Source organism: Homarus americanus, unplaced genomic scaffold, assembly GCF_018991925.1.
Source record: "Homarus americanus isolate GMGI-L3 unplaced genomic scaffold, GMGI_Hamer_2.0 scaffold48393, whole genome shotgun sequence".
Lineage (NCBI taxonomy): Eukaryota > Metazoa > Arthropoda > Malacostraca > Decapoda > Nephropidae > Homarus > Homarus americanus.
The window spans coordinates 475,023-487,500 of NW_024720684.1; the positions used below are offsets into that span (position 1 = coordinate 475,023).

Genomic DNA, 12,478 nt, shown 5'->3' on the forward strand with positions numbered 1-12,478 from the left:
CAATAAAGAGTTCAATAAACCTTATGCTTATACAGTACTGAGCATCTACAGTACAATATTTATTATTTTTTTTTATCTACTGTATTATGTACAGTCGGGGTCAAAAGTCTTGAACCCTAGCAATATCTGGCATCTACTTCAGAGTTATACATATATGATTGGGATATACTAATAACACTACTTGTCATCACATATTATGCCTGAACCACAAAATGGGATAAAACTCCCCTTAATACCTAAGATCTTCGGGTACTTACATGCCAAATACTGCCAAGTGTTCAAGGCTTTTGACCCCAATCGTACCTGTACAATATATATTATTCTAATTTACAGAACTGAATTTCATTAGATTAACTGATAAATTTCCATGTTTTTTAGACTAATTACCTAATAAATTACAGGATTACAGTAATTACATGTAAAATCAAAACCAAATAGAATGTACTTCAATTATAATGCTAATAAGAGTAAAGGTATTCCATTAAAAAGGTATTAAAACACCCTTAATTACACCATGATGTCCTGTACAAACTTATTTAAACAATAAATAAGAGATAAACAAAATATGAATAATAAAAGGGTTTATCAGCAGTGTGGAGAGTTAAATAACGGAGAATTAAGATAATTTTTACACTGTACGGTACATATATTCTGTATTGTACGTACTTTACTTTATACTTTTATCCTCTTCGCCACCGATTGGCTCGTTAGCCGCGTGGGCAGTTGTTCATGACTCTGTTATGCACTGTTGGCAAGTACAGTGGTCCCTCGGTTAACGAGCACAATCCGTTCTAGAAGGTTGCTCTTTAACCGAAACCATTGTTTCAATGGGTTTTTGGGTAATTGGTTCCAGCTCACCGAAAATTGCCTAAATTCAACAAAAAAAGGTAGAAAAGTACACTAACTTTGAGGTGTGTATGTAGATGGCTCCTGGATGATGATGATGATGATGATGATGATGGGAATTAGACTGGGGGTGGAGGAGAAGGGAGAAGAGAAGGCATTGGGGTGGAAGAGAAGTCACCCCATGGCGCCATTTCACCCATAAAATTTTAGTTCTCTTGGTGTAATTCAAGATTATTTTCTTTAAATCAACACCGCACTGCATTATATATTGTCAATATGTAAAATAAATTTCAAAATGACCAATAATTTGCTTGCAAACACAGAAAAGACAGAGAGACTGGCGCCTGTTTGGTGTGTTGCCAGGCTGGATGGCGCGCATAAAACTAGTTTCCTTACCTTCAATTATGTTCAATGATTGTTAAACTGACTAAGAAATTTAATATTAAACTTTTAAAATTATTGACTAGTATAAACTTCTTGATATTTACTAAAATAGTAAGGAATATAAGTCCTAGAACTGATTACTGTATTGGCAGACTAATACTACAGCTGGTGGACTGCCAAATGCAAGCGAAAACATGTTGAGGTCGGCTCGTAAGAAACTCGTTAATCGAGGGATTGCTCGTTAACCGAAGTTAAGAATCTTATGGAAGGTAACTCGTTAACCGAAGTCTCGTTAACCGAAGTTAAGAATCTTATGGAAGGTAACTCGTTAACCGAAATCTCGTTAACCGAGGCGCTCATTAACTGAGGGACCACTGTATTGGGCATGAACTGGCTCCTGAATATATTGGAACCTACTCCAGTGTTGGTCAAGTCTGGCCATGAACGTGTTCACACTCAGTGACGTCACAACACTCGAGGGCAGATTGTTCCAAGAGTTCACAATTCTCACTCCAAAAAGTTTGCCTTTACAGGACAGTACAGTACAGTACCACCAATTGAGAGTTTTAGTATTACTGTACTGTACGTATTACTGTATTATTATCAATATTATCATCACTGTACCTTATTAATATTATTACTGTACAGTATTTGTTAATTACACTATTCTCTATTACAGTACTGTATTATTATTATTATTATTATTATTATTATTATTATTATTATTATTATTATTATTATTATTATTATTATTATTATTACTACTACTACTACTACTACTACTACTACTACTACTGTACTGTACGAGTACTATATTATATTCTATGTACAGTAATTTTCAAATACAAGAACATTAATCTGACCTCATAGAAACCTAACACCAATCTCCCTCTCCCAGAAGTTTACAGTTTACACCGTGGCATGAATAAAACAAAACTGGGATGTAAACAGTTTACACTATGTGGGGAAGGAGAGAAAATAGAAAAGGCAAGAAGTTTACAGCTCGGGTATATATATGGTTAAGCTAGATAGACAGATATATAATGTAGAAAGATAACTATATATGTACTGTACAATATTATGTAAAGTCATCATATAAATTTACATTGATCCAGCATGTACATAACCAGTTTGCCTAGAGTGTAGCTATACAAACAATGTATCTAGGCAATACAGGTAAACAAACAATGTAGTTAGAAGCCAAGACAGTACAAAACATACAAACAGTGCATGCAGACAGTGCAGGCATACAAACAATTGTATGCAGTACAGTAAGTTGACTTGACCAAGAACAGCTCAACAAAACCATCATTTACTTATTTCTAGAAACTTAATTTGACTCTCTGTGTTAACGTGACTTTAACCTCTTGACCTTCCACCCTTAAAGACAAATAAAAAACATAGTAAGGGACTATTTTCAATGCCCAAAAGAGATCACATAAAAGATAAACCAACCCAATGCTAACTAGGGAGGGAGGATTATGTTAGGTTAAATCACGTCAGGGTAGATTAGGTTAGATCAGGTCAGGGTAGATTAGATTAGGTTAGGTTAGCATTAAGGATGGGTTAATCTCACGGTGAAATAAGCAAGGGCATCTAATTTTACGCTGACCCCCAAGAGAAATACTGTATGATCTATGAGTGGTGAGTACTATGTAATGACTGGCTGCTTTTGGTCACCGTAAACATTAATGGTATGTTATTTATTTATTATTACACGAGAGTATTAAACAGAGAGAGAGAGTAGAAAAGAGGAAAAGAATATATGGAACAAGAGGCTGGAGGAAGAAAAGGGAAGATAGTATAAATTAGGAGGATAAGGAAGGATAGAGAAGGAGGTGAATATATGGAAAAAGGGGATGAAGAAGGAGAGGGGAAAGAATAAGAGGTCAAGGAACGGTGAAGGAGAAGGATTAGAGAGAGAGCAAAACCAGTACAGCAACTAACAAATTTTCTGGTAACGTGGTGGCTTCCATAGACTGAACTAAAAGCACCTTACTGAGTCTCCTTATCAACAAACACACACAAAGGACGACCATCACCCACCATTACTCGTGATAAGCTCATAACTACTATTTAACCCGGTCTTGATTAATTAATAGTCTATAATAGCAAACTCTTAAACTCATTGATGTGAGTTAATTACCTTAATGTGTAAATATTGTATTAGCTAAAACTTCAAGAGATATATACTAGAAATGGACCCTACTGCACCCCTACATCCCACTTTCCACACATGCTGGGCTTCCACAACATAACCCAGAGTCCATTTACATAACTCAATTTAAATCGTTATCTCACCTCTTAAGTTACAAAGGTTATTCACAAATTATGTTTATACTGTACACAAAGCAATTATTGTACTGTAGTTCCTTTATGTTACTGATAATAAAGAGGTTATTAAATTAAATGTTATGTTACACAGATGATCTGCAATTACAGTTTGTTTATCACTGTCATCCTGGAACACGACTCTGATGATATTGTCCTCTCTCCTCACCACTCTCTTTACTCTTCCCTTCTATAGCACTTGTTATCCTTCCTTCCTTCATTCATTCATTCCTTCATTCATTCATTCCTTTTCAGTTCTTTTCCTTCTCTTTCCTTACAGTGACACCTGCTCTCCTCCTTCTCTCTCCACCCTCCAAACTAAACTCCCTCTGTACCCTTCCTCCATCCCCCTTCATTTCTCTCTCCTACTTCCCTCCTTCACTCTAGATCTCCCTACATCAAACTAACGTACTGTAAATTATTAAAAGTCCTGACGCTAACCATGAACCACCTCTTTGTTATGTTGGCCATCAGGGTTGTGTATTTGTGGAGGGTGGTGGAGGTACACCGGGGTAGTCTCACACATGCTGCTCGGAACATTTTTAGAAATACTCATCAACAACACCTCCTTCCCCAACCCCCCCTCCCCCTCCCCTCCCAGTCACCTGTGTATGATCACTGTTACTTATCTTGGCCTGCCCTCCCGCCCCCTACCACCTCGCTCAATCCATCCACCCTGCTCCCCCACCCCTCTAACCCCTCCCATATATCCCCTTCTCTCTCTTCCCTAAATCTCTCACCTCCTACTAGCCCCCTCCTAACCACCCCTCCTTAACCCCCTCCCTCCCCCCCACTCACCCCTCCTTAACCCCCTCCCCCCTCCTCCTTAACCCCCCTCACCCCTCCTTAACCCCCTCCCCACTCACCCTCCCTTCACCCCTCCCTTGCCTGTGTGTATAAAATTGGACTCTGGGTTATGTTGTGGAAGCCCAGCATGTGTGGAAAGCGGGATGTAGGGGTGCAGTAGGGTCCATTTCTAGTATATCTCTTGAAGTTTTAGCTAACCTCAAAATACCATCCAAAAGCATCACGACTGTACCCTTCAAATCAACCCCCAAAACTTTAGCTATATAGTTTAGTCAATTCTTAATCAACTTTGACATTAAATCTTATGACTGAAAATGGACTTGTTTGGTTTTGATTAATGTCTCGTCTGTTATAATTAGTAGTTGACTCCAAGTTCTCATGTGTTTGTTAATTGGGTGTCCTGAGTCGTTATCACATTCTAACTGTCAATTAGAAAGGGAGACAGACAGATAAAGACAGACAGATGGATGGATAAATGGATAGATAGGCAGTTATTAGATGTGTGTGTGTTGCTTTTCCGGTCAACAAGCTTCAGCAGGTCAAGGGTCAATAATGACTTCTTACTCTGACATACCAACTAAACCGGATCAGCGGAGGATAAACCTAACCTAACCCCCGCCCCTACAAGATAACGTTAGGGTGGTCAATCTTCAAGTGAAATAAGCATGGGGTGTCTAATGTTCAGGTGACCCAATAATCCAGGTCAGGTATGAACTAATCTCTCATTCATACACCTGGTGATACTATCTTTAAAAGGGTAATAAGTATTAAAAGGTTGAATGGGGGAGATAATGATATCGAGGGTAATGAGAGATAAGGATAATGATGGATAGAGTATAATGATGATGATGATGATGATGATTGATATGATAATTAAGACTGGTGTTAATTTTGTCTGTAATTTATTGGTGGGATATGGAATGACCTCGATTGTTTATTGATTACCTGGACCTCCCCCCACACACAACCTAATGGGCCCCAACCAAAAAGTAACAACCACAAAACTAAGGACCGATTAAGACTAAAGGGGGGGGGGGGCTACAAGAGGATTCAACGTCTCTCTGTTCTCTTTATAATTTCTTCCTCATTTTAAGAGGTCGACCTTCACAAGCTTGAGTGTGAGTGGGTGGTTGCCTGTAGCTGCGTGGGTGGGTATAGACAACAAACAGATGGACAAATATTTAAATACGTAAATATCGAAACACATAAAACAGTAAAAACACACACACAGACATATAATATTCCAGACATAATTACATAATTGTTAGTATTAATAAATGATGTAGGTCCATAACTCAACAAGCGTCATGTGTTAAATAGTTTAGAAACTGTAGTCGTGTAGAACAATGATGGCGTGAGAAGTTTAAATACTAGTGTCCGTGTGAAGGAGGTGTCTTGTGTTGTTTGGGCGGGAAGGGAGAAAGGAGTCATCGCGTGAGGGTTCGTTGTGTAATTAAGTCATGTTTGGTCCAAAGAAATGCGCCACACATGACCTTTTCCGTCCGTACTGGACACTAAGAGTAACACCCCGTCAGTGGCGTCACCATGTCCGGTACAGGCAAACAAGGTTTACTAAAGCGTTATTACTGTCTACACTTGTTGAGGTCCTCGATTTTCACTGTTACATTTTATCTATCCATCAATAATTTTTAGTCATTACAAATATTAAAATAACTGAAAAGCTGTAATTAACCACGATCACTTGTTAATTTAGTACGTTAGTCACCCCGATTGTGACGTACTAAATTAACAAGTTTGAAATATCCAAACTAAGGGGTAAGATAAAACAGGAAGTAATTAAGGAGCTACTATCAGATCAGATGGCATTTATGATATACAATTAACCTGTCAACTAAATTACTGTCAGCACCTTCTTCTACCACCCCTTAGCAACCGTGACAGTTCACAACGCGGGCCTGTTGATTTAGTAAAATAACGTGTCGGATCTTAAAATAGCAATGACGAACACCCCTATAACAACATATATGTATCGGCATTATGGCCATAGCATACGTGGTGACCAAAAAATAAGTAAAGCAATATGTTTCCGGCGTTTATGTGCAGTGTCCCTGCTGAAGGTCATGACTTGATCCCATGAGTGTGAGGGAACGTCGTCAGCTGATGGTTTGTCTGAGTCAGGCCACCATGATCAGTTTCATTGGTCCGGGAGGTGAAGCGGGGCGGGGCCGTCGATAGATCAGTTTAAGCTGAGGGTCGTCTGGTTTATGGTGGTTCACGGCTCTTATGAATTCCTGACTTGAGACCCTTGAATACTCCAGTGCATTTTGAATACTTCGTAATCAATCCCTCCCAATACTTACCCTCGCTAGAGTCTTTCCCCCTGAGGATCCCATCACCTCTATTTACTGTCCCATAGCTCCTACAGTATATACTCCTTGATCAACACTAAAACCATAGAGATAGAACTAATTCAATATAGATAGCGAGGTATAGAGGGAGAGAATATGACCTGTATTGCCGAGTCGTATAAATAAAATTAATTACAAGAACACGTAACTCATTGGATAAATGTATGTTCTTAGCACTCATTGGACGAAGACATACTGTAAGTTCCTGGACGAGCATTAGACGAAGACATAAACTGGACGCTCATTGGACAAAGACATAAACTCCTGGACGCTCATTGGACAAAGACATAAACTCCTGGACGCTCATTGGACAAGACGCAACTCTTTGAAACCAAGTCAAACAAAAACAACAAACAGTCTTGCGTGAGTTGAAGTGTTATGACCCTTTGTGTCCAACACACACACTGTACACACACACACACACACACAGTGTGTGTTATGGAAACCTGTGGTGTAATTGTCAGCATGTTCCCCTCACAAGCAATTGGACCTGGGTTCAATCCCCGGGGCAGGGTGAGGATCTGGGTCTTTGCCCCTGTCTGCCCAGCAGTAATTGGAGAATTGGATGTTAGTCGATTTGCGGATCGTGTTCCGGGGTAATGGTTAGCCAGTGCGGTTTTCATAGGCCTACAGGTCGTTAGCTTTGACTAGTGGTTGTGTTGACGACAGCTTCTGCACCGTACACAAATTGACGCCTTGGTGGCCCTCAGTGCCCCGCCATGACACACAACACAGGAAACACAGTGTAGATAAGTCACTCGTCCACCCGCAGTCCTTCACTATCTGGGTCAACACACACACACACTTGTTCACTGGGTCACTTATCTAGGGTTACATAAGTTCATTAAGGGAGAATGACGTTACTTACAGGAGTAAAATTATTTAAGGGAGAATATAATTAACTTTGGCGAGAATACAATTAATTAAGGGAGAATACAATGAATTTAAGTGGTGATACAATTAATTGAGGGAGGATACAATTAATTTGGGGAGGATATAATTAATTAAGGGATAATAAATTTAACAAGAATAAAATTAATTAAGGGAGACTAACAAAAATGCAATACTTCACCACTCGCATAATTAATAAGACAAGAAAGGACTGGACAAACACTGGGCGTTTCAAGATGTAAACAACCAAGGCTAACGTGTGTGTGTGACAAGGACCACTTCCACCACAACTACCATCGCCACTTCTACCACAATCACCACAAATACCACCATCACTACCACAATTACCATCGCCACCAAGACTAACACACAGCCGTCAGTAAAAGAACCGGTTGAGTGTTTGTTTTTCCTATCAGCAAACACAGCACAAACCCGTGAGACATAAAGACATAAACCTTTCGTAAATGTCTTCCAAACTTCCCTAAATAAATGTCTTATATTGAAGTTTTTTTTGTGTGTGTGTGTGTTTTAACCAGTCAAAACATACGATAGCAACTGTGTACGATAGTTTCTCAATAATGTATGATTCCACAGTCAAATCTTCGTCGTGTAAGGTAGAGATTGCGTACGATAGTTTCCCCTCTCTCCTCCTCCTCCCCCTCTCTCCGTCTCTTCACTTTCTCCCATATCTCCGTCTCCTCCTCGCCCATATCTCTGTTTTCTCTCCCCTGTCTCCTCCCTCTGTCCCATCTTTGTCTCCTCCTCCTTCTGTGTCTCCTTCCTCCTCCTCCTCCTCTCCCATCTCTCTGTTTCATCTCTGTTATGTCTCCCTCGTTTCTTACGTCTCCGTCTCTCCTCCTCCCCGGATATGGTTTATTACACACAACCAAGGGCCGTAAACTCTGTCCCAAAAATCTTAACAGTGTAGGAACCATCTTGGCAAGTCCCTCGTCCATATCTGATGTGTGTGTGTGTCGTGAAGCGTGAAAAATCTGCTGGAAATTTTTTTTTGGGCGAGTTGACTTATTTAACAGACTCATAATTATTGACAGAAATTTTGCAGACAGACAGATAGATAACTTGATAACTGATAGACAGACAGAGACATTTCATAACAGACTGATAAACAAACGACTTTTAATAACTAATAGACAGATAGACGAACAACTTTTGATAACAGAGAGACTAGATTACGTTAGGTCGGGTCAGGTCAGGTCAGGTCAGGTCAGTGTTAAGGCATAGTTTTGAAGCCATTGTGTTTGTGTTCCTACGTCTTTGAAAAGGGGGTTAAATTACCTCTGTGAGCCTTTTAAGAATCCGGACCTTCTTGCCTGATATCAATAACACTTTGAAAGGAGAGTTAAGTAGTGTGTGTGTGTGTGTGTGTGTGTGTGTGTGTGTGTGTGTGTGTGTGTGTGTGTGTGTTTGGCGGGAATGAATTGGTTTGTTTATTCAAGTGGACCGGTGATTCTCCTCCACCTGTTGTCTGTCTCCTCCCTCACAAGGTGCCAATGTTAACAGAACATTACAAACGTCACACTAATTACTAATAACTCGACCAAAGACCCGACCACCTGACAACATTACACCCGATTTTTTTTAAGGGCAGTGTTGGTTAGATGAGGATAACTCTGGTTGGGTTAGTAGCCACAAAATAGGAGTTTGTGTTTTGTTTTAGTGACGCTGGCCGGCCATCTTGAGCTGCACACCTCACCCACTGACGGCCACAGAAGGTCTGGCACACGCCGCGGATATACTAATTATACTTCTAATGGAGGAGAGCAGTGTAAGGGGGGGGGTGACGAATGATGGAGGTCAGGTGGAAGAGATGTGAGGGGGAGGCTGGCTGAGGAGAGGAAGTAACAGGAAATACTAGTCAGGTTTGAGGGGAACTGAAGTGGTGTATCAAGGAAGGTGAGATGACTAGGAAAAAAATCCCTCAACCCCATTATCTTAGATTTATCTCAGTCGTAATATCAAGTTGGGAGAGAGAGATAAACTTTTGAGAGAGACTCTATTATGGTAAACAACAATACCTGGGCATATAAATATTTGGGTCAACAAAAGCACGTGTGACGTCCATCAAGCCTAAATGTAAACAAACACAGGTGGGACAATAATTCACCTGGAGAAGGTGTGGTTGACTGACCTGATCCACATGAGGGTGTGGACGGAGAGCATGAGGCCCAGACCCACGGCGAACCCGTTGAAGTAGCAGAAGACGTCATCAAACACCCAGTTGCCGTTGATGATGGTGACGAGGGCGATGGGCATGTCCAGCACCGCCACCAAGATGTCGGCCACCGCCAGGTTAGCCAGCAAGAGGTTGGTCCTGGTGCGCATGCCGCGGTGTCTGACGATGGTGATGATCACCATCACGTTGCCTCCCAGGGCCAGCACCATGGACACCACCAAGAAGAAGGAGAGGGTCGACACCACCGCTATGCCATAATCCTTGTAGGTCGAGTTATCTCCCATGGTCGGCGGGTCTGACGTGAGGGGGTTATAGTCGCCGCCGCTCTGCTCCATCTCATCCAAAATGGCCGCACTCCCCACCAACCCATCAACACTCGTGTTCACCAGAGCCATGTGTGGGTCCTTCTACGTGCTCACACAATCCATTTATGAGTCCACGTGTTCACAAAGAACCATTTAACCAGTCTGGCAGAGTGTTGACGATGACACAACAGGCCGTCACCTCCGGGGTGTGGTGCTGGAAGGGGGTAGCGTCCACTCCTCCCCCATGGCTACTACACTCCTCCCACACTCTTACTACCCGTTAACGCAATTACGGCACCGCGCTGTTTAGCTAACCCAAGGCTGCTGCTGGTGGTAGTGGCTGTGGGTGGTGGTGGTAGTGGCTGTGGGTGGTGGTAGTAGTGGCTGTGGGTAGTGGTAGTAGTGGCTGTGGGTGGTGGTGGCTGTGGGTGGTGGCCTGCAGAAGTCACTCTGTAGTACTGTATAATTATTAAAACACTATCACCCCCCACTGCTGCAGTAAACACTATCTCCACCAGCCAGCTGCTCACACCCACCAACACCTCCTTCACCGTTAACTATTTTTACTGAAGCGTCTATGTGAGTGTATGTAGCTTCTTCACCACAGTCTGGACACTCTGTAGAGAGAGAAAAAAAATACACGGTCAATATTTATCGTCACAAACGTTAAGAAGTTATAATGTGTATGAAATCAAGGGGGGGGGGGACACACACAGAGATAGATAGATAGATATACAAATAAGACAGACAGACAGAGACAGACAACAACAACAACAACAACAACAGTGTGTCTCCGGAGAAGATAAAGAGCAGCCGCTGACATCCTGTGCTGGTGACCGCGTGTTGTGTCACTGTAACCACCTGCTGTCTGTTACTACCACCACCACCACTACTACCACCACTTCTAAACTGTTAATACCAATACATACATAAGAACATAAGAAAATAAGGAGTCTGCAATAGACCGGTTGGCCTGTGCATGACAGCTCTGTCGAGAGTTACTACCACTCTTTCTATCATCCATGAATCTATCTAGCCTCCTTTTAAAACTTTTCAGCGTTCCAGTACTTACTACAAAGTTGCTAAGCTTGTTCCACTCGTCCACCACTCTATCTTCTTCCTAAACCTAAACTTATCCAACTTAAATCCGTTGCTCCGAGTCCTATCCTGCTCGGATACTATAAGAACTTATCTATATCTCCTTTATTGATTCCTTTCACCCACTTAAATACTTGTATCATATCTCCCCGCACTCTTCGTCTTTCTAGGGAATGCAAGTTTAGTTTCTTTAACCTGTCTTGATATGGAAGGTTTCTAAGTCCCGGAATCATTTTCGTCATTCTTTGCTGCACCGACTCTAGTGAATTGATATCCATTCTATAATAGGGGCACCAGAACTAAACCGCATAATCGAGGTGCGGCCTGACTAGCGCAAGATATAGTTACAATAAGACCTCTGCACTCTTATTACTTACACTTCTAGATATAAAACCTAATACTCTGTTTGCCTTATTTCGAACATTACCGCACTGTTTTCTAGGCCGTACAGTAGGTCCGGGATTACAAGTACCCCTAAGTCTCTTTCACAAGTCGACTTCTCTAGGTTGATGTTGTTAAGGCTGTATACATTGACAGTATTTGTTCTTCCAATATTCAGTACGCTGCACTTGCTGGTGTTGAATTTCATTTGCCATTTTTCTGATTACTCCTGCAGTTTATTTAAATCCTCCTGTAGTGCATTTGCATCCTGCCCTGAATTAACCTGCCGCCCTATTTTGGTGTCATCCGCAAACTTGCTTATGTCACTGCTGATCCCAGTATCTAGATCGTTTATGTAGATTATGAACAAGAGTGGGCCCAGTACTGACCCCTAGGGAACCCCACTGGTTACACAGCCCCACTCAGATTTAACACCATCTACGCTGTTCTATCGGTGAGCCATGATTTTATCCAATTTAAAACTTTCCCCTCGATACCATGAGCCTTAACTTTTCTCAGAAGCCTCTGATGCGGTACTCTGTCAAACGCTTTGCTAAAGTCTAAGTAAATAACATCTTAATTTTCGTCGTTATATACTACCTCGAAGACTTTCCTAAAAAACGTCAGCAGATGTGTTAGACAAAATTTTCCCTTTGTAAACCCATGTTGAGAGTTGTAGATTAATTTGTTTTTCTCTAAATGCGATCGGATGTTATTTGCAAAAATTAAGTCAAGAAATTTCCCCACTATTGACGTCAAACTAATCGGCCGGTAATTTGACGCTGATGCTCTGTCTCCCTTTTTGAATATGGGTACTACATTTGCCTGTTTCCACAAGTCTGGCACAACTCCCGTGTCTAATGAATTTGTAA

At 41.4% G+C, this 12,478-nt stretch overlaps 1 protein-coding gene across 8 annotated transcripts in view; it reads right to left on the reverse strand.

Annotated features, from left to right (window-relative positions):
- Positions 1-12,478, reverse strand: part of LOC121860695 (alpha-2A adrenergic receptor-like) — a 50,148-nt gene that overhangs the window by 14,572 nt on the left and 23,098 nt on the right. For 7 of the 8 annotated variants that reach the window (XR_006087912.1, XM_042357991.1, XM_042357993.1 and 4 more), the window contains one exon: positions 9,778-10,744. Coding sequence is in view for 7 of the 8 variants with exons in the window: in XM_042357991.1 (XP_042213925.1) it covers positions 9,778-10,217 (440 nt within the window). In the remaining variant the exon portion in view is untranslated. Of the gene's footprint in view, positions 1-4,012; positions 4,048-9,777; positions 10,745-12,478 lie in introns of those variants that run through there. The other variant, XM_042357996.1, reaches the window with a different exon arrangement.